Source organism: Mesoplodon mirus, assembly GCF_964341445.2.
Source record: "Mesoplodon mirus genome assembly, chromosome: 2".
Lineage (NCBI taxonomy): Eukaryota > Metazoa > Chordata > Mammalia > Artiodactyla > Ziphiidae > Mesoplodon > Mesoplodon mirus.
The window spans coordinates 88,628,702-88,652,730 of NC_138977.1; the positions used below are offsets into that span (position 1 = coordinate 88,628,702).

At 38.9% G+C, this 24,029-nt stretch overlaps 1 protein-coding gene across 2 annotated transcripts in view; it reads right to left on the reverse strand.

Annotated features, from left to right (window-relative positions):
- CORIN (corin, serine peptidase) overlaps positions 1–22,791 on the reverse strand; it is a 229,245-nt gene extending 206,454 nt beyond the window's left edge. The window contains exons 1-2 of one of the 2 annotated variants that reach the window (XM_082638500.1): positions 22,668–22,791; positions 10,042–10,242 (exon numbers count right to left, since the gene is read on the reverse strand). In XM_082638500.1, the coding sequence (XP_082494626.1) occupies positions 10,042–10,242; positions 22,668–22,788 (322 nt within the window). In that variant the 5' untranslated portion in view covers positions 22,789–22,791. Of the gene's footprint in view, positions 1–10,041; positions 10,864–22,667 lie in introns of those variants that run through there. The other variant, XM_082638499.1, reaches the window with a different exon arrangement.
- Between the last annotated feature and the right edge of the window lie 1,238 nt (positions 22,792–24,029).

Genomic DNA, 24,029 nt, shown 5'->3' on the forward strand with positions numbered 1-24,029 from the left:
TACATTAATGAATTAATATTAACAGTGTTCTGCTAAGACACCATGAATATGGTGCTAACTCCTGAAGCACAAGTTCTCCTGTATTTAGGAAGCTTATGCTACCGTGTATCCCCGCTGAGTAAGTCTGTTTTTCTCTATTTTAACTGCCACAAAGGTGGCCTTTGTACAACATGCCAGTACATACTTTAGTTCTGCAATTGAGAAGACTATCAAATCTGCCTCTGTTCCTTTCTTGATGGCTAGCAAATGTCTAAGAAATACAGCTTAGCAGCAACTTTATCATAAATAGAAACACAAATACAGGCACCAAAATTTTATCTCAATACTTGTTATAAGATGGTTATCCAGGTTATCAAGAGTAGGTGTACATCACTCTTATTCAACATAGATTTGGAAGTTTTAGCCACAGCAATCAGAGAAGACAAGGAAATAAAAGGAATCCAAATTGGAAAAGAAGAAGTAAAGCTGTCACTGTTTGCAGATGACATGATACTATACATAGAGAATCCTAAAGATGCTACCAGAAAACTACTAGAGCTAATCAATGAATTTGGTAAAGTAGCAGGATACAAAATTAATGAACAGATATCTCTGGCATTCCTATACACTAATGATGAAAAATCTGAAAGTGAAATCAAGAAAACACTCCCATTTACCATTGCAATAAAAAGAATAAAATATCTAGGAATAAACCTACCTAAGGAGACAAAAGACCTGTATGCAGAAAATTATAAGACACCAATGAAAGAAATTAAAGATGATACAAATAGATGGAGAGATATACCATGCTCTTGGATTGGAAGAATCAACATTGTGAAAATGACTCTACTACCCAAAGCAATCTACAGATTCAATGCAATCCCTATCAAACTACCACTGGCATTTTTCACAGAACCAGAACAAAAAATTTCACAATTTGTATGGAAACACAAAAGACCCCCGAATAGCCAAAGCAATCTTGAGAAAGAAAAACGGAGCTGGAGGAATCAGGCTCCCTGACTTCAGACTATACTACAAAGCTACAGTAATCAAGACAGTATGGTACTGGCACAAAAACAGAAAGACAGATCAATGGAACAGGATAGAAAGCCCAGAGATAAACCCACGCACATATGGCCACCGTATCTTTGATAAAGGAGGCAGGAATGTACAGTGGAGAAAGGACAGTCTCTTCAATAAGTGGTGCTGGGAAAACTGGATAGGGACATGTAAAAGTATGAGATTAGATCACTCCCTAACACCATACACAAAAATAAGCTCAAAATGGATTAAAGACCTAAATGTAAGGCCAGAAACTATCAAACTCTTAGAGGAAAACATAGGCAGAACACTCTATGACATAAATCACAGCAAGGTCCTTTTTGACCCACCTCCTAGAGTAATGGAAATAAAAACAAAAATAAACAAATGGGACCCAATGAAACTTAAAAGATTTTGCACAGCAAAGAAAACCATAAACAAGACCAAAAGACAACCCTCAGAATGGGAGAAAATATTTGCAAATGAAGCAACTGACAAAGGATTAATCTCCAAAATTTATAAGCAGCTCATGCAGCTCAATAACAAAAAAACAAACAACCCAATCCAAAAATGGGCAGAAGACCTAAATAGACATTTCTCCAAAGAAGATATACAGACTGCCAACAAACACATGAAAGAATGCTCAACATCATTAATCATTAGAGAAATGCAAATCAAAACTACAATGAGATATCATCTCATACCAGTCAGAATGGCCATTATCAAAAAATCTATAAACAGGGCCTCCCTGGTGGCGCAGCGGTTGAGAGTCCGCCTGCCGATGCAGGGGACACGGGTTCGTGCCCCGGTCTGGGAGGATCCCATATGCCGCGGAGCGGCTGGGCCCGTGAGCCATGGCCGCTGGGCCTGCGCGTCCGGAGCCTGTGCTCCGCAACGGGAGAGGCCACAACAGTGAGAGGCCCGCGTACCGCAAAAAGAAAAAAAAAAAAAAAAAAAAAAAAAATCTATAAACAATAAATGCTGGAGAGGGTGTGGAGTAAAGGGAACACTCTTGCACTGCTGGTGGGAATGTGAATTGGTACAGCCACTATGGAGAACAGTATGGAGGTTCCTTAAAAAACTACAAATAGAACTACCATATGACCCAGAAATCCCACTACTGGGCGTATACCCTGAGAAAACCATAATTCAAAAAGAGTCATGTACCAAAATGTTCATTGCAGCTCTATTTACAATAGCCCGGAGATGGAAACAACCTAAGTGTCCATCATCAGATGAATGGATAAAGAAGATGTGGCACATATATACAATGGAATATTATTCAGCCATAAAAAGGAACAAAATTGAGCTATTTGTAATGAGGTGGACAGACCTAGAGTCTGTCATACAGAGTGAAGTAAGTCAGAAGGAGAAAGACAAATACCGTATGCTAACACATATATATGGAATTTAAGAAAAAAAAATGTCATGAAGAACTTAGGGGTAAAACAGGAATAAAGACACAGACCTACTTTAGAATGGACTTGAGGATATGGGGAGGGGGAAGGGTAAGCTGTGAAAAAGCGAGAGAGAGGCACGGACATATATACACTACCAAACGTAAAATAGATAGCTAGTGGGAAGCAGCTGCATACCACAGGGAGATCAGCTCAGTGCTTTGTGACTGCCTGGAGGGGTGGGAGGGAGGGAGACGCAACAGTGAAGGGTTATGGGAACAGATGTATATGTATAACTGATTCACTTTGTTATAAAGCAGAAACTAACACACCAATGTGAAGCAATTATACTCCAATAAAGTTGTAAAAAAAAAGAGTAGTGCATTATTTTTTATTATCATTGAAATGAAAGCATACATTTAAGAAGTTCTTATAGAGAATTCTTGGGTCCCCCAGAAAAAATCTGAGGTCCCTCAGCCCCCAGGTGAAGAAATACTGTCCAAAAAACAACATAGGAATGATGTCATTCACACATATAAGCACAGATTCCCCCTCCAAACCGCAAAATAATCTGCAGTCAGTGATGTAGAGAGTTGGGTACATGAATCTGAGAACAGCATAACTGACTTAAGAATATAATTAAGACATCCAGGATTCCACTCCAGACAGGATTAGAAAATGTCAGGGAAAAAGGAAAAGGGACTTTATCTGATTTCAGATGTCTAATTAGAGCCCCTCTCCCCATATTCCATCCTTGGATAGTTTCCTGATGAATAGTAACCCAAGTAAAACTTCAGGCCTTGCTCTGATCCTCTTAGCTTCGTATTCTTGCAGAACTCACTTACAAACTAAAAGAAATACTGTGTTAAAAGCAGAAAACTAGGAAGAAAGAATAAGCTTAAGGTTTCTGATTGGTGTACAAGCTTTCTACATGCAGCAAATCTGGAGTATGTGTTCGGGGCATTTTGGTACAGAGTTATCAGTGCTAATAAATCACTGATATTTAGACAGTTTCACTGTCAATCCAAGTCATTTTATCTTCAGAGACTGTATAGTTCATTGAGGAAAAAAATTAAATATAAGGTGAAGAATTGTTAGAAGAATGGTTGAAATAAATTATGGTATAATGAGAGTATGGAATGCTATTCAATCACTGTAATAATGAATTAGAGCTAAATCATTGTCTTAGAGATATTTACATGAAGTATTCTTGAGTGAGAAAAACATTATGTAGAAAACTGTACGCAATAAATGTGATCTCATTTTTTGAAAAACAAAAATGACAAAAACACCTCTATGTGTATGTCATTCTGTATAAAATTTGTGTATATATGTTTATATATGATTTATGAGCATGGAGAAAACTATAAAATCATACACACCAGGTCGTTAAGATGGGTTAACTGTGGTCAGAAATAAGGTAATATGATGCAAAAGGAAGAAGAATTGAAGTGATTTATGCAAAAAAAGGGGATAAAGTCTTCCATTTTAAAATAATATATATAATATGATCATATTTATTCATTACAGAAAGAAGAAAAACCAATTCCCAATGTTGGAGGAAATGAAAAAGAAGCAGTAGAGTAGATAAGGAAGGTAAAACTGATTGAGGGGTAGGAAATACTTCCAAAATGGCACAGTAAGACCCTCCAAAAATCTGCTCCTCCATAGAAACAGTAAAAACACTGGGAAAAAAATATCAAAATCAGATTTTTCAGAACTTTGGAATTTAACCAAAGGCTTGCAGCAGAGGAACATTTGTTCAAGAAAAATGGCTGAATCACAGTGAGAACTATGAGCTTTGTAACGTTTTTTGTTTTCGTTTTTGTTTTTTTTTTTTTGGCTACGTTGGGTCTTCGTTGCTGTGCGCGGGCCTTCTCTAGTTGTGGTGAGCGGGGGCTACTCTTCGTTGCAGTGCACGGGCTTCTCATTGCTGTGGCTTCTCTTGTTGCAGAGCACAGACTCTAGGCACGCGGGCTTCAGTAGCTGTGGCACGCGGGCTCAGCAGCTGTGGCTCACGGGTTCTAGAGCGAAGGCTCAGTAGTTGTGGCGCATGGGGCTTAGCTGCTCCACAACATGTGGGATCTTCCTGGACCAGGGATAGAACCCGTGTCCCCTGCATTGGCAGGCAGATTCTTAACCACTGTGCCACCAGGTAAGTCCCACTTTGTAACATTTTAACTTGCCATATTCCCATCACCCTCTCCTCAGTTCTACAGGAGCCTTGAAAACCAATGAGCTTGCAGCCATGGCATCTATAAAAACCAGCAACCTAGGGGGAAGAATGGGTCTGAAGCTCCCCAAAAAGCCATCCCAGAGAATTATCACCATTCAACTTGTCTAGAAGCTCCCCAGAAAGGATCCATTCTCAGTACTTGTCTTTACTTGATCTGACTCAGAGCTTTCTCTTTGCAAAAAGTTCTATCCCCAGGGTACGTGTTGAAAACAATCTGTGGCAATTGTTTAACATCACAGTTACCTGAGGCAAGGATACCTGTTGTAAATAAGAGGCTGACCAAAACACTTAAAAGGAAAAACTAGGGAATGAGATGTCTGAAGAGGCCTTTGAAAAGCTCTGACATATTCCCTGGGATACTAGAAGGCCAGGGCTGTGCCTATATCCAAGAAAAATATGAAAAGCCAGTCACAAAAGCCACACATTTATTGTGACTTTTTATATGAAAATGTTCATATGAACATTTTATATGAAATGTTCAGAATGGGCAAATCTATAGAGACTGAAAGTAGATTAGTTTTGGACACAGGCTGAGGGAGAGGGGAAATGAGGAACAATGGATATAGCATTTCTTTTTGCAGTGATGAAAATGTTCTAATATTAGATAGTGGTGATAGTTGCACAACTCTGTGAATACATTTTAAAAATACTGAATTATATGTATTAGAGGTCAAATTTAATGGTATGTGGATTATACCTCAAAAAGCTTTCTGTAAGTGAATGAGAGGTATGATGTGTTTTCATCTGATATAGAAGATTTAGGAGCTGGTCATCAAAGAGCACAATAAGAGAACAAAACACTTTACGCTTTCAGCACATTAGCCCACTCTCACTCCACTTTAATTCCTGATTAGAGTTTCTAGGCTATTTTATTTAGTGCCATAATATTTTTAACCCAAAAGCTCTTGGTTGGTCAAAGAGTTTTTCCCTCTCCTTAAAATTCAATTTATGCTTAAATATTTATAAAATATATAAGAAGAAAAGATGAAAATAAAAATCTAAACACAGAATGCAACCTAGGAAAATCCCTTGCTGAAATACAGCATGAAAGCTAACTATGGGCCTTTTTCCTTTCCATATTACAACTGGTTTTCAAAATGTAACTAATGATGGCTTCCCTGGTGGCGCAGTGGTTGAGAGTCCGCCTGCCGATGCAGGGGACATGGGTTCATGCCCCAGTCCGGGAAGATCCCACATGCCACAGGGCGGCTGGGACCGTGAGCCATGGCCACTGAGCCTGCGTGTCCGGAGCCTGTGCTCCGCAACGGCAGGGGCCACAACAGTGAGGCCCGCATACCGCAAAAAAAAAAAAAAAAAAAAAAAATGTAACTAATGAAACTCCAGATGTAACAGATGTCACATAAAGCCTATTTCACATTTACAAAGTTCTGCCACACAGTGTAACCTAGCAAGCATCTGGCTAAAACTTTACAAACTGCAGTATTCTATGCTGTGGCATAATATTGATGACCCCCAAAAGGAAATGTCTTAAGGAAAGGCTATTTCCTGGTACTTTTTTCCAGGAGTTCTCCCCTTGGTTTTCTACCCAGGATATTGAGAGGGACAGAATGTCTCGCCACTGTATTTTTGGACTAGAGTGGACTCAAAAAGCTTTTACATGTGCCAGAAATTTAGAATGACACTTTAATTAGAGAATTATAATTTTTTTTAAAAAGGAATAAAAGTAAATTCTCTTCTAGGTGTTAGTAGAGAAACAAGGCATTAAATTATACTTTAAGTAAAATTGGTTAAATAAATATCAAGTGAGAAGGGTGATTTGGCATCACCAATAAAAAGGTCAGATATTAAATTTTTGAAATGACTGTAGTTCATTTATTTATTCATTCAACAAATATTTTGTTGAACGCTGTCTATAAAGCAGTAAACAAAATACATTACTCTCCTGGAGCTTAAAATTTGCTCAGAAATGCTGCTGCTACTGAAAAGAAAGCAATGAAATTAAATAAGGAAGCATGAAATACTTGAAAGAACGCTGGTCTAGGAGTCCCAAGACCTGAATCCCAATTCCATGGCTACCAATTAGTAAATAAGTGACACTGGATACATCAACTTAATTTCCCTAAGCCTCAATTTCATACCTTGAAAAATGGTGTGTATACCTGTCCTGCATACCTTGTCAGCTAATTATAAGGGCCACAGAGAGATAAACAACAAGGTCTTACTGTGTAGCACAGGGAACTATATTCAATATCCTGTGATAAACCATAATGGAAAAGAATATGAAAAAGAATATATATATATATATATATATATATATATATATATATATATATATAATATATATAACTGAATCGCTTTGCTGTACAGAAGAAATTAACATTACATTGTAAATCAACTATACTTCAATAAAATTTAAAAAAATAATAATAAGGACCACAAAGAAAATATTCAAACTTGCCCTGAAAACTATCAAAAGCTCTATACTCACAGACTAGCAGTATTACTGAAATGTATGAAAAACTATCAAATTCCTTACAATAAATAATTTTAGTTATTACAGACAGTCTATTGAGGGTCTATGTGGTGACAGTAAAGCTCAAGGCTAACTGTCAAGTACATTAACAAGACAGAATGACACATTTTCAAAGGTTTTGACCTTTCTACATTTAATCATTCTAATTTCATCTGGGTTTCCTTTACATGTCAAATTACGTTCATATTCTCAGGCAATGTTCCACCCATAGGAAGAGAAAATGAGTCAAACAGACTCCCATCAAACTTCCAAACAAGGACCATATGTTTCTTTACTCTTCAGGGTATGTGTTTGTCACATCTATTTGAATCTTAACAAATGACAGAACTTTCAAAATAGAGACAAATCCACCTTGTAAAAGAAAATAACAATTGCTGTAATTGCAACCACATTAACTGGACTGAGTTTTTGCTTAAATTACTTCTGCCCTTTTGTTGAAAAACACTGCCCTGAGAATAATGAAGTGCCTGTAATAAAGCAGAAACTAACACCCCAATGTAAAGCAATTATACTCCAATAAAGATGTTAAAAAAAAAAAGAAGAATGAAGTGCTTAAGACATGACCGAAATATTAAAAACTTCAAAATTAAACTCATGAGGAAAACAAATTTTACTTAGCATAATTTGGGTTTGTAGTATTACCGTCAGGTAATGAATATGAATCTGTATAAATCACTGGTGAACTCTTAAGCATAAGAAACAGTTAATATCTATTGGTGCTCCGTGAAACAACGGAAGCCAAACATTCTGACTCTTTGGGGCTAGAGAGAGAGAATAATCCTGCATTTCTTCAGATACTGGCAAACATACTATGATAGTTTAAGAGTCAGCTTAATCCTTCCCTTCCTGGCTCAGAATGAAAATAAATATTCTGTCCTAGACCTAAAATGTGATTTCCCTTTGGAGGTTTTCAGGAAGGAGGGAGCAACAAACAAGAAAGTGATCAGGGATGAATGGGTTTTGTGTAATTTTCAGTCACATAACCTTGTTTTAGGAAGTAGAAAGTAAGACTCAAGACAACTGCAGAGAAAGCTCTTAACAGCGAGTGTGCTCTGATTATGATTTATCAGCACTGACTAGGTGACTTTCCACACTAATCCACTCCCACTAGCATTCTGAAAGGTTAGTAACTTTACTAAAAAAAATTGGAGGTGTATTGAGGGACAGAGTCACATTCTGGAGCATATCATCTGTTGCCATCTAATTGGACCCACCTCCACACTTTCTGTCTTCTCTCTCTCTCTGCAAGCTCTTTTTCTGGAATAACTGACAAATACCTCCATTTGTCCTCAAATAGAAGTTTTGGCCATGCCATTTTCCTCAAGGTGTGATTATCTGTCAGTCACCAACAAGTAAAATAAATTGCATAGCCAATAAAACCAGGAAATGAGAAAGAACACATAGACACCTCGAAAGCAAATGAAGGGATATAGCTCCTGTCAAATCCCTTGGCATTCGATTATAGAACTGCATGCCTGGTCTTCTCACTTCTCACTGTAATCATCTCACTGCAAACATTTTCACCACATAGTTATGACTGTAAGGCAATTTTGCAATGAAAGGTAAACTACCTGGTTGACAGTTTGGTTTCAACGGGTTGAAATGTGTTATCATTTTTTCCAGTTAGAGACATTATTGATGGCTTTATTGAGCTGACAGAAGACTATTTGCTTTGTGTTGGTTTCTTATCTTGAAACACTGCACTGGAGGAGAAAGAGGCTGAGGGCCTCAGAGGCACAGAGTTGAACCTACATTTCCCATAGAACTTTGGAAAGTCTATCAACGGACATGCGGCAGTATGCGAGGAACAAACACCAGTGGAGAAGGCTTTCACAGCGCAATACAGAACTCAGTTACAAATATGCATCCTAATATTTGGAAACTAACACCTCTCTTAACAAAGGAACAAATTTTAGCAAAAAAGAAAAAGTGCAATGCTGAACGAGGAGACAAATCAACAAGCCAAAAAAAAGTGTATAAAAAATACTATAAACAGAAGACTTGGAAGACAAAGGTACAACTCACAAAATAAAATCAGTTATTTGTGCAGTGTCACCATGAATCTACACACATTTTAAACATATTTTAAAATTTTGTATTTAGCAATGTCTTTTTTTTTTTTTTTTTTTTTTTTTTTTTTTGTGGTATGTGGGCCTCTCACTGTTGTGGCCTCTCCCGTTGTGGAGCACAGGCTCTGGACGCGCAGGCTCAGTGGCCATGGCTCACGGGCCCAGCCGCTCCGCAGCATGTGGGATCTTCCCAGACCGGGGCACGAACCCATGTCCCCTGCATCGGCAGGCAGACTCTTAACCACTGCACCACCAGGGAAGCCCCATTATGTCTTTTTAAATGTCCCTCTTTCATTTTTCATTTTTTATCTTTCACGATAAAACTGCCTTACAACCAATTAATTATGAGGCAGAAATGCTTACAGCAAAGATGTCTAAGGCAAAGATGCTTACAGCGAAATTACCTCGAAAAACCATGGAATTAGGATACCTGCCACAAGGCACCAATAACAAAATAAGTAACTTAGTTTACTTATTAATTTAACCATCTCAAAATAAGTAACGTAAAACTTAAAAAACAGAACCACCGTAAAATCAACACTGTCATACTGGGGCAAGCAGCACAAATTTTTATGTATCAGAAACACTGAATGGCATTGGTACCTTTTTATTTCTTACTCCAGTCCCTATCTGGATGGCTGAGCTGAGGGCATTTCATGTTTAGGAACAGGGCACTTGGCTATGCTTGCTAGATAAGGGAGCAGAGCTTTTCCTGTATGACCAGTAAGTGATTGTGATTAAGAGCATCAGTTGCCACACTTAAAAATCTACCTGTGGGTTCCACAGACATTAAAGGGCACAGCTATTTACCACCTTCAGACTTACCTGTGCTCCTCTGATTTTGGTCCCCTGGGAGAGAAGCATGCATAGTCCAGGCTGGAATGTGTTGGGTGGGATTGGCAGTAGATGTCCCGGTGCTCTCGTTATGAGTTGTACTTGTAAGAATAACATCATACACATGGACTTCACCATCAGTGACCAAAGGTTCACTCCCGTTTGATTTAAAATAGGCTTTTTTCAATGTTCCTGAAAGACCAAAAAAAGATATTTTAAAACATTACTAGAAGTATTTATTTTACTTTATTTTATTTTAATTTTTAAAAAATATTTATTTATTTATTTATTTATTTTTGGCTGCATTGGGTCTTCGTTTCTGTGCGAGGGCTTTCTCTAATTGCGGCAAGCGGGGGCCACTCTTCATCGCGGTGCGTGGGCCTCTCACTATCGCGGCCTCTCTTGTTGCGGAGCACAGGCTCCAGACGCGCAGGCTCAGTACTTGTGGCTCGCGGGCCCAGCTGCTCCACGGCATGTGGGATCTTATCTTCCCAGACCAGGGCTCGAACCCGTGTCCCCTGCATTGGCAGGCGGATTCTCAACCACTGCACCACCAGGGAAGCCCCTTATTTTATTTTTATTTATTATTTTTGGCTGCACTGCATGGCTTGCAGGATCTTAGTTCCCCAACCAGGGATCAAACCCGTGCCCCCTGCAGTAAGGGTGCAGAGTCCTAACCACTGGACTGCCAGAGAATTGTCTAGAAATATTTATTTTAAAAAATGCATTAGGGAAACTCTAGAGCTGCTTCCCCAAACGCAAAGAGAAAATGATGGCCAGCAAGAACACCCACTTCTCGAGACAATCAGTAGTTTCTCTTCTGTCGTAGATCACATAACCCTGTGAGGTGGCTATTGCTTCTCAAGAGCTAAAGGTTTAGAAATTGAGTCTCCCATCCAGGTTTCCTAGTGCCCAAAGAATTTAGGGCAATTCTACCTCACCTGGGACTCACCACAAATAAAATGTGGCAAATCTTACAGTGTTTCCTTCCTGCTTTCTCAGTGTCTCAATTTCACACATCATTTTAGGCTCCTCAGTACCCAGGACACAAGCTCTCCCTATCTTTCTACCTGCCACAAAGGACAACAGTGCCAGCTTACCTGTGGCCTTCTGTTTCTCCACATTTGGCACTAAATTTCAATGAACTACACACAACAGATAATAAAAATAATAGGGCTCAAATATTTCCCAAGACTCGTAGAAACCCCCCCAAAAAAAGTAAAACTCCAATTCCAGCAAAACTAAAAGAAGAAACTATATTATCTTCATCTTCGACCAGAAGCTATAAATTTGATTATAAGAAATAGGCATTAAACTAAGATTATCAACTGGTCACTTTCTCAAGGTATTTATTCATGGACAAAATAAAGAGTCCAACCTACGATCATTGGGAATCCCCTAGCTTTAGCTTTAGGCAGAAAATCTGAAAACTTTGAAAGAGATCATGTATTTTTAACTCAGTCAAAATAGACAACAGAATGTTTCCAGAATATAGCACTCTGGTTGAGTATGCCACTAAAATAAATGAATGTGATATTGATCCATCATAGAAATACCCAAGGGAGATTTTTTTTTCCTAAAAGCATTTACAGTGAATGCTCTACTTGGCTCTCACTTTTCCGAACAGCCCATGGACCATTAAAAAAAAAAAAGAAATATAAATAAAATGTTTAATATCAGTCTACAGAAAAAATTTCTCTACATGTGCTTGACACTTGGAAAACGTTAACTACAAATCAAAATAGAAAAGCAGCTGTTTTCTAGCTAACTAAGGTCAACAGGATTCTAAGTAAAACGGTGGAGTGTAAAAGCTAAATCATGACCATGTGGTGCAGGTAACACACTCCCCAAACTGTGTGATTATGAATAAATATTAAATGCAGTAGGTGAAATGAAAGACTTCATTTAATTGTTTATGATTTTCAAAATGATTTAGAATTCATCCTAGATCAAAATAAATGTATGCAATAGATTTGTTCGCTATATAATGTGTATTTTATTCATACAGAAAAATTTACTAATTAGATATAATTTTATTTTTCACTTATTATTTGCTCTCTTCTTTGCTAATTTTGGCATAGAGATATTGCACATAACGTGTTATTTCCACTAACATGGCTATAATGAATGTATAAGACCCATAAAGTCAATTTACTTATCACACTGACCCTATAAGTCAGCATCCAGCCCTGTCAACACACTTTGAGCAAATGCCAACTCCTCAGTTATATCACTTAAAGGGAGTTCCTTATCGTATGAAATATTTCAACAGTTGTTCTTAACATTTTGTTTGTAATGACTAGCCTTATTAATAATCTTTCCTTTAACTTTTTCACCTAACCATAGTGGTGAAAGTGCTAATAATATCTGTTTACTCTAAAATATTCTTTAAACACCAACTTTTTCAGGAAACACTGCCTTGGAAAACAACTTCCTTAAAAAAAAAAAAGCAGTTTCCTTGCTCTTAAACTCTCCATATCAAAGCAAGTTGGCAGAATAGAAAGATAACACATGATATACGGTAGTTGGTGCAGCTAATGTCCCTGAACTATATTTTCGAGAGAAAGACAAAGACAACAAGCCTAATGGACCTGTCTTTAAAAGCCTAAACTGACTAGACCATTTGTTTTCAAGCATCTCTGGAAACTAACCAACTCTCAACTCACAGTTGGTCCTCTATTACGCATTTTTTTTTTTTTTCTTTTTGCGGTATGCGGGCCTCTCACTGTTGTGGCCTCTCCCGTTGCGGAGCACAGGCTCCGGACGCGCAGGCCCAGCGGCCATGGCCCACGGGCCCAGCCGCTCCGCGGCACATGGGATCCTCCCAGACCGGGGCACGAACCCGCATCCCCTGCATCGGCAGGCGGACTCTCAACCACTGCGCCACCAGGGAGGCCCTATTACGCATTTTTTAAAAGCACAGAAAATAGAATTCAGTAAGACTAAATACTGTCAAGCTACATCACAATGAGCTACAAAAATGCTGAGAGTTATCAGCCCAAAGTAGAGTGTTCATTCTTTCAGTGTTGCCCCATCCTTTTCCACATTTCTATTTTAAGTGCTGTGGTTAAAAGTACAGATTCTACAGCCTGACCACCTGGGTTTAAATCCCATCATTACTTACTAGCCCTGAAACTTTGGACAAACTCTCAACTGCCATAAAATAAGGAAAATCAAAGTACCTCCCCTTATTGGGCTGGCCATTAGGATCAAATTAGTCAATACATACATAAACACTTGGAACAGTTCCTGGCATACAGTAAGTTCTCAATAACTGTTAGTCATTACTACACAGTAATAGTAATGAAAGTAAAATTGTCTTCCTTAGGGCTACTAAGGTACTTTTATATTTTTATTTTTGGCTGCACTGGGTCTTCATTGCTGCGCATGGGCTTTCTCTAGTTGCGGTGAGGGGGGGCTACTCTTTGTTTCAATGCGTGGGCTTTTCACTGCAGGGGCTTCTTGTGTTGCAGAGCACGGGCTCTAGGGGCGCGGCCTTCAATAGCTGCGGCACGCGGGCTCTAGAGCGCAGGCTCAGTAGTTGTGGTACACAGGCTTATCTGTTCCGCAGCATGCGGGATCTTCCCGGATCAGGGCTCGAACCCGTATCCTCTGCATTGGCAGGCGGATTCTTAACCACTGCGCCACCAGGGAAGTCCTAAGGTACTTTTAAATAAATGCCAATTTCCTTTTACTCTAAGTGCATCCCAGCATAATAAAATGGCTAAGGTAATTTTCAAAAGTGAATCACTTAACCCACTTTTGGAGTAAAATAACTGTGACTCTTTCATGCTAAGTTATTAATAGAAGGCCACATTACATCAAGGCTGTATGGCTCAAAAGTGTTTCAGCTATAACACAGCTCTATTTAACAATGTTTAAGAAACAGTCTGCATTTCCAACAATGATAGTCAAGTATTACTGATCATTTACAATGAGTGGATTGAGCACTGTGGCAGACAAAATAATGCTCCCCCAAGAGATGTCCACATCCCGAGTCCCAGAACCTGTGAATAGGTTACTTTACATACCTTACATGACAAAAGGGATGTTGCAGATGTAAGTCAGGGAATCTGAGATGGGAAAATTATCCTGGATTATTCAGGTGAGCCCACGGTAGTCATGGAATCCTTGTAAGCAGAAGAGGGAGGTGAGAGAGTGTGTGTCAGAGCTATGCAGTGTGAGAAAGACTCAATGGGCCATTGCTCATTTTGAAGATGGCAAGGGGCCACAAGCCAAGGAATGCAGGAAGCCTCTAGAAGCTGGAAATGGCAGAAAACAGATTGGCCCCTAGAGCCTCCAGAAAGAATACAGTACTACCGACACCTTAATTTTAGCCCAGTGAGACCAGTTTTGGACTTCTGACCTCCATAACTCTAAGGTACTATATTTGTGTTATTTTAAGCTACCAAGTTGTTATAGCAGCAGTAGGAAACTAACACAGGCACCTTACTAAGTATCCTCACTATGGGCATTTATTGAGTTAGCCTTCCAACAATCCCATGAAACAGATGCTATAATTAACTCTTCTTTATGAAGTTTAAGAGGAAAGGAAACCAAAGCTTACAAGAGTTACTTAACTTTACCCAAGAATTGAGTTGGGACATGACACATACCCATACACACACACCCACACACCCTTCTCATTTTGGACAAGGTATACAAGTTAAAAAAAATCAACCATCATCTGCATGTTAAAAAAATTTATTTTCCTATGATATGAGTTTGAAATCAATTCCTTATCTTTATATCTCTAGCCATGTGGTAACACATTTACTTTTCATTTTCTATGTGCCAGGAACTATGTATTTACTCTCTGCTGAAAGTAAATTACAAAATTTGGTAAGAGTTTCTTCTCATTGAGATGTTTATAGATTAGTTGGGGGAGACAGGCATGTAGCCTAAAACTACAGACCATGATACAAATGCTTTGAGAATGATATGCATAGGACAATCCGGTGACAACAATTAGAGAAGAAGTTGTCATTCCGTTTGAGAAAGTCAGGAAAGGTTTCTTAGGGAAGAAGATCCTCCATGTGAATCTTAAAAGACGATTAGGGATTTTCTAGGTTTGAGCCAAGCATTTGTGGGGAAGAGGGAGTTGTAGTAATAGGGAATGGAGAACTTTCTAGATAGAGCAAAGGGGAAAATATGCAAAAGCTGACTAGCAGGTAATTAAACATGGCTGGCACACAGGGGACTGGAAAGAGAAAAGGCTTGAAAGGAAGTAGAAGCCAGACTGGGAAGGGTATTCCTGTCATAGGTTTGGAATTGATCTTGTTGTGATAGAGAAATTTTGCAGAGTCTTAAATGGGGTAGAACATTATAATGATCACTCTGGCAACAGGGTGAAGCTTGAAAGGGGCTAAGTCTAGCAGACAGTTAGAAGGCTATTGCAAGAGTCCAAGTGAGAAAAGAAGGACTGAGTCAAGGCAAAAGCAGTGAGGACAAAGGGAACATTTGGGAGAGAGCTTTCAGAGGCAAAATTGTAAGAACGTAATGGAAAGAGTCAGAGGTCCCTTCAAGGTTTCCGGTTTGAATTACTGGGTAAATGAAGATATTTACCAAGATGGGGTGGTTGCGTTAGTGTTATTCATCAAATATTTTCAATTCTCTCCCATTCTACTAGGGCACATGCTGGGGTTACATTCTTTGGCCTCATTCTGTCTCTTGATATCTTTGATGTCGGTCAAAGGGTACGAACTTCCACTTATAAGATGAGTAAGTTCTGGGGATCTAATGTACGGCATTGTGATTATAATTAGTGATGCTGCATTATATACTTTTTTAAAAGTATAAAAAAAAGTATAGAAGTTACTCCAGGGCTCTCTTTCTTTCTTTCTGGCACAATAACCACAAAGGTTCAAGATGATGGCTGGTCCATCAATTTAGTCCTTTAATGACCTGAATGAGCATAGCCCCCCTGCCATCTTGCAGAGCATGTGTTGCAAGTGAGAAACTGACCTTCGTTGTTGTTAAGCCACTAATATATTAGAATTATTTGTGTTACACAGCATAGCATAGCCTGCCCTGACTGATACAATAGATAATAGAGAATGAAAAATAAAAGTTGTAGAAGCTTCCTTTTGTTACTATAATTATTATAAATACATTGAGTATAAAATGCTATGAAACATTCAAGGGGAAAAATGTCTAAATCCGGGGCAATCTAAACACTTCCTCCAGAAGGCCTTGCCAGACTTCCCCACAAATGTGCATCTTCTTTGTGTTCCCAGAGCACACTCTGCATATACCACATACACACTCAAGTGAAATTGTCTGTTTTCTTGTCTGCCTTCTCTAAGGTAGGAAGGTATATTATGCATGCCTGCATCTCAAGCATCCAGCAGAATGCTTGGCACCAGTGAAGGTCTCAATAAATACTTGTTGAATGCATGAATGATGAAGGAAGTCATGGGAGAAGATGATACTGTCTAGAGACGTATGGGTGCAAAGTGAGAAGAGAGCTTAGGACAGACGCCCCAAAATTTACTGGATAGGTAGAGCAAGATGAGCTTAAGGAGACAGAGAAAGAGCCGCCAGAAATAGAAGGAAAATGAGACATGATAATATCCAGGCAAAGCAGAAGAGCATTTTGAGAAGAAGGGAGTAGTCAGGACTGAGCAAGATCATATCTGGGCGTCACATCTGAATGGAAGAAAGCATTGTTGGCACCAAAAATGAGCACTCTCATTGTGAACAGATGTAAACAAACACAGAGAGAAAGCACAGGCTCTCCATTTCAAACTCTTGTTCAAACACACATCAGTTCCAAATTCTGCACATTCAAAAAAAGGACATTGGGGGCCTCAGAACAGATTTAGTAGTAGGAAAAGAAGAGGAAGAGGAAAAGGTCAGATTGCAGTGGGTTAAGGACTGGATGAAGCATAGAAATCACCTGGGGATCTCATTAGAAGGCAATTTTGGCAGGTCTGGAGTGGGGCCCAAGATTCCAGATTCTGCATTTCACACAAATTCCCAAGTGATGTTGATGCTGCATCCACGGACGACACTTTGAATTCAAGGCTTTAGACTGCCCTTTCCAAAACTTTAGACATAATGCATAACCTCAGGCCTAAGGAATTAACAAAAAAATATTTTCAGGTTTGAGAACTCTATATTTTTGCATCTGCTCAGAAGACCAGCATTATAAAAGGAATTTGGAGAATTAAATAAGGAACGTGGAGTCAGGTCATAAAAGAGCATGGAAAATCTTAAGGTTTTGGTGTAAAGAAATCAGGATCTGGGAGGTTTTCCATTTTAAAATGATATTCAAAACACAACACTATAAGTTAGGAAGTTAAGATTCTTATCATTCCAAATTCTTGTAAAAGCCACAAGCTGCTAAGAAATTTGGTAAGAGAAAAACTATATTTAAGTTCAATGATCTCCAGCTCATCTAGCATTTTTGAAGAGGAAAGTCACTTTTATAGAGGAATATTTCTCTTGAGTTCAAGAAAAACAAACTATTTTACCATATTTCCTATACTCCCCACCACTATAATTTCTTTCTTCTTCAGTGCATGACAAAAATAAAAAATTAATAGGTCCCACATAGACTTTACATAGAATTAAGAAAACTAGGATGGTAACCTTAGGCCATTCTTAAGCTTATGGCTAAAACAAAATTTATTTTAGATGTGGATGAGTGGACAAGCCTTTGAAACCAAGTCTTCAACAGCTGGGGAAAAAAAAGTTAAGAACATTCTAACGAGATGTGGGGGGACCATACCTTTGATGAAATCAAATTGAGATGAATAATAGTTTGCAAAAATCAGTGCAGACGTCTGGAGCCTGTGCTCCGCAACAAGAGAGGCCGCGATAGTGAGAGGCCCGCACACCGCGATGAAGAGTGGCCCCTGCTCACTGCAACTAGAGAAAGCCCTCGCACAGAAACGAAGACCCAATACAGCCAAAAATAAATAAATAAACAAATTTAAATCATATGGGCTTCTAAGAAGACCTCTGCTTTAAAAAAAAAAAAAAAAAAAAAATCAGTGCAGACCATACTCCAAAGCACCACATTTATAAGATGCTTGAAATAACTTTCTATTTTTTCTCCTGCCACATTCTCTACCCACTTCACCCCTTTCTCCAGACAGGTGTCAAAAACACCTTTTAACAGCCCCAACCAGATCAATCACGCCACTCCCCCACTCCAAAATCCTCATGGTGAAGATCATGGTTATAGTGCCACCCCCTCAGGGGAGGCTTCTCAGACCACGTTCAGACCCTGTCAGACCTTGTCTCAAAGAAACTCTCTTCCTGCATATGAGTTACCTCTGTGGTAACTAATCAATTGTGTGGTCATTTTTATGTGTCTCTCCTTCACTGAACTAGGAAGCGCATGAGGATAGGCTGATTCAGGGCTGTGCCCAAGTCCCATAGGATACTGCCTCGAATTTAACAGGCATTCAATAAAGGAATAAACAGTATCAAATTATATCTACAATTTTATGTCTGTTCAATGTTGCTCAACATGTCAACATAATTTTACTTTAAGTGTTGCATATATAATGTTTCTATATTATTTATAAATAATTTAAGGCAGATATCAGTCCAAGCTCTGACCAAGTATTCCATAGTACTAGCTGACTCTTGTAGTCCTATGATGGAAGCACAACATGTGATGGAAGAACTAAACTGCTAGTTTAGCTCTTATAAGAGAGGAATGAGTCTCTGAAAGTGGCTCTCAGGCCTGAGCCTAACCTTTGGTTTGGCATCACACTGCAAATCCAACAGTAGGTCAACTTTACTTCTTCCTAGCTACTTTATTAGCAATTAAACTATACTATGGCAATGGCTTGGTTGTAGGGTTATGGGGTTATAAATTATGGGATTACTATGATGATGGGTCATAGTACACAGATTTTAGTTCTTACAGATAGAGTTAAAATGAGATAAGGACACTTTTGGTTAATTTTTGAGTGTAAGAGAACTATTTATTAACAAGTTATCTAATATTAGTAATAATATTCATAAGCAAAAACCAATTTTTTACTCTCATAATGAATGTTGTCACCTATTAAAACACTTTCACAATATGATGTCGTTATATGCAGAATCTAAAAAAAATGATACAAACAAACTTATTTACAAAGCAGAAACAGACTCACAGACTTAGAGAACAAACTTATGGTTACTGGGGGGAAGGGATAGATTGGGAGTTTGGGATTGACATGTACACACTGCTATATTTAAAATGGATAACCAACAGGACTTCCCTGGTGGTCCAGTGGATAAGACTTCGTGTTTCCACTGCAGAGAGTGCAGGTTCGATCCCTGGTCGGGAAACTAAGATCCCACGTGCCACGCAGCATAGCCAAAAAAAAAAAAAAAAAAAAAAAAAACCAAGATAACCAACAAGGTTCTACTGTATAGCACAGGGAATTCTGCTCAATACTCGTATTAACTTAAATGGAAAAAGAATCTGAAAAAGAATAGAATGTATATGTATAACTGAATTACTTTGCTATACACCTGAAACTAACACATTATTAACCAACTATACTGCAATATAAAATAAAATTTTTTTTAAACTAAAAAAAATGAAAAATAAATAAAAACACTTTCCCAGATATTATTTCATTTTACTTCCATAATAATTCTGTGAAATGAATAAGAATTATATTCCGCATCTCACAGAGAAGGTAAAGCATGTAACCAAAAGTCACACATCTAGTAAATGGAAGAGTAAGATGCTAAACTCAGACAGCCTAGCGTTGAGTTATAAATTCTTTCTTCTAGGTCACATGGCCCTTCAGTATTAGACTATAACTGAAGAAATAAAAACCCAGGTATAATATTGTACCTTTCTTACTCTTCATTTTTCCTTTCAATTTCCTTCAAAAACCTGAATCTTCATTTTAGAGTCCAAACTAAACTAAATTAAACTAAACGAAACCTTTGTAGCTCCAGCTTCAGTTTAAGGGGTTGAGGAGAGAAACGATTTGCTATTGCTCTTTTCTACAGCCTGCTGCTGAAATAATTATTCAGAAAGTCCAACTCTCTTATCTTCAGAAATCTCTGCCATCTTGACTTTACACATGCCAGAAGCCCAAAGAGACAAAATTAGAAACGCGTAGTGCATCTGCATTTATTAGCATAAGGTTTTATTATCTTTTCCTAATCAATAAACCTCTCACTATTATCTCTTTGCCTTTTGAAGCTAGAGCTCCTGTTATTTGTACGCAAGTGGCATTCCAGCATCCCTTAGCAACCCTTACAGACCCAGAAATAACTACAAAACTTTGAAAGAGCACGGATTATAAACACAAACCAAACAGAACATTCTTAAAAGCAAGCAGAATCTAACGAGGTTTTTTAAACAAAGGTATAAAGTGATTTTATTGCTCATCAAAACAACAAACATCTCAGTTATAAAACAGGAAATGTTTATTTGGGCAGATATTACTTAATATATCTATATCAAATCATCTGGTGCAGAACCTATGAAAAGAATGCTTTTGAAGACAGTGTTTGGAAAACACCCACTTTCTAAAGGTTACCTACATATGAACCAAAATAGCACTAAAAAATGGTTACAAATTGGTTCACTTCCTAATCTCATATAAGTGATAAAAGAAAATCTACCCCTAGGTATAAGCCCAAGATAAATGAAAACATATGTCCGCACAAAAACTTGAACATGAAGGTTCAGAGCAACATTATTCATAATAGCCAAAAGATGGAAACAACTAAAATGTCCATCAACTGATAAATGGATTTTTTTAATGTGGTAAATCCATAAATGGAGTATTATTTCACCATAAGGAATGAAGTACTGATAGATACTAAAACATGGATGAACCCTGAAAATATTATGTGGAGTGAAAGAAGCCAGTCACAAAAACCACATATGGTCATATGAAATGTCCAGAATAGGGGAATCTATAGAGACACAAAGTACATTAGTGGTTGCTTAGGCCTGGGGCACAGGGGAGATAGAAAGATGGGAGGGTGACAGATAGCTAGAAGGGAATAGAGTTTCTTCTTGAGGTAATGAAAATGTTCCAAAATTGACTGTGGTGATGGTTGAACTTACCTGTGAATATATTAAAAATTATCGAATTACACATTTTAAATGGGTGAATTGTATAGTGTGTAAATTAAATTTCAATAAAGTGATTAAAATGTTTACATTTAATATATAAACAAACGAACCCAATTAAAGCACTGTTTTAATAGCACCCTGCCTCTGCTCAGAGGCCTCTAAGCTCTGAAGCACTTAAAAATGGGTTTCAAACTTATATTAGCATTCCACCCTGAGATTGAAAGGAAATATTCTTCACAGTGTGTGAGCCATTCCACACAGTGTTCTGAGAATGAGACTGTTAAAAATGACAGGGGTATGACTGAGGGAGCTTCTACCAGACAGACCCTCCCAGACATAACAACTATAAACTCTGGACAAAACATAAAAAAGCAATGACCTGACAGTACTGGAAAGGAAACAAAAGCAGGCCAAGTCTGGAGGGGAGGGGAGTCCTGGAAGAAGAGAGGGGCAGAGGTGAGTTTCAGGGTTTTGTCCTGCCTTTAGCCCGAGAGCAGGCCAGAGCTGGCACCACGTGGGGCAGGGCGATTAAAACCCCAGTAGAAAACCTGCAGACTTCGTGGGCCGAGGCATCTTCTGTCCTCTTCTTACTTGTCACCCTGTGACCTCTGACCACCTCTCTGCCTTTGGCTTCTGTGAAACCCAGCATTTCCCGGCTCCTTTCCTTCTTCTCCAACAACACTTCCTGTATCTCTTGATGCTTCCTCTTTCCTTGTCTCCCCTAAACACCGGCGTCCTCCAGGGCTATGCCCCCAGCTTTTAATCAGTGCCCTTTCTCCTCACAGTTCATCTACTCCCGCTGCTTCCACTGAGACTCCCACATTCATAACTGCACTCAGGCTCCCTTCTCAGCTTCCCTTCTGGATAGTTCCAGCTTCAGACTAGTAACAGTGGGATGGGAGTTAAATTCTAAAGTCAGCACAGAAGCCAGAAATCACACAGACTCACAATTTCCCTGGCAATTCCCTTAGGAAGGTAAGGTGTTGGACTCTTACAGTCCTCCATCTCTTGGCCCAGCTTGCACTGCTGAATTTGCTCACCATAAATGCACTTAAATTATGATTCCACTGTATTTAGTTGTTCCACAAGTATCTCCAACTTAACATGTCCTAACAACTTCCAGCCTGCCCTCCCTCTACCTGCATCCCTCTCCTCCGCCTTTATTTCCTATGTTAACAGGTGGCACCAAAATCAACCTGGTTGCCCAAGCTAGAAATCGGAGAGTCAACCTTGACTTCTCTTTCTCCCTCATGCCAAAATCCAATCTGTCTTGATTTCCGTTGATTTTAGTGCACCAAATGCTTTAATCTAAGCCCTTATCATCTTTTACTTAGACAATCGCCAGTCGCCAAATTGTCTCCCTGCCTTTATTTCTTTATGCCTCCAGTCCCCTATAGTGTATCCAGGTCTTTTGTCTTTTGAAAATGCAAATATAATCAGATTTCTCCCAGCTGGGAAAGATCCTCCAATGGTAAACCACCACCCAGAGCAGTAGAAACAGCTCTTATAAATCATGTTAATTTTAATTTTAACTTCATTTATCTTTAATGATGGCATCACTTACCAACAAAGGAGAGCAGGATCACCAGCAGGACAAGGAGAGCACAGATACATGGAATCAGGACCAGCAATAGGAAACGAAGAATATTTACAGTCGCCAGCTTCTGAGAGCAACCATCACCCATGGTATCATCATCAGCTCCCAAGACCTAAAGTAGGAGAGGAAAATGAAACATGGTTTTAATATTACAAAGCAACTCAGTACATGGTATGACATTTTAGAGTACAGCTATCCATTTAGAGAAGCAGCATTCCTAAGAGATTTTCCTCCGTGTATTTTAGGGCATGAAATGAGGTTAGTCACCAAATCACACTAATGAATGAACAAATAACTACAAATCACATTCAGGGAGGAGCAAATCATCTATTTCTGAAATGTTTTTCAGGAGTATATGAACTTATAATGATATTCCATCTTGATTTTTTTTACTGTATCTGCTAATTTGGTATTATTCCAAAGGGTTGTTCTTACCATGGCAAGAACTCACCTTGACCTAGAACTCTAAGCAAAGAGTGCCTAATACAGTGATAAAATACTGGTGAGTAGTTGTGGACAGCGCATTATCCAGACTTCATTAGATCTCCATGCCTGCCAGAATCTTAAGAGTTTATATAGAAGACATAACAGGATGCAGTCACGTGTACCATCCAGATGGTCTCAACAGCGCATTGCTCTCTCAAGGCTGTGTCCTTGAAAATGGCTTTGGCTGTGGGAACAGTGGGTGTAACGTACATTCTAAGGACAGAAGAGGGGGTGAGGAGCCTTAGTCCTAACCCAAATCTGCATGAATCTAGATAAAATAAGTTTTTAACCATTAATAATTCAGCAAGATTGAATATTACTGACCATGTATTTAGTGGCAAGTTGAACAGTGAAAAAGCCTGTTCTGTTGGCCACTGATAGGATGCCCTCCATTGTCCACACTGCCCCTGCAGCCCATCCATTTGTAAGAGAATGATGAGATGCAACGGAGATGGTTCAACAAGATAAAGTTCTTGTCTTGCAGCTGTCCAAGACAAACCTTGCATGTAAGTTCCCTTGCTTATTAAAACTGCCATCTACCAATCTGGAGTGATCTGCCTCTTTCTTCAGTCTCTCCTTGCCTTCCGTATATGAGGGTCAGTTTCAGATTTCACCCAATGTGATCTAACACATTGACACAATATAATATAAGATCTGCTATAGCACATTGATTATAACACCAGCATTGGGTGGGTGGTACCCTTTGAGGCTTGGATATAATATTTACCTGTAAACAGCCAGTGTGGGGCTTCCCTGGTGGGGCAGTGGTTAAGAATCCTCCTGCCAATGCAGGAGACACAGGTTCGAGCCCTGGCCTGGGAAGATCCCACGTGCCATGGAGCA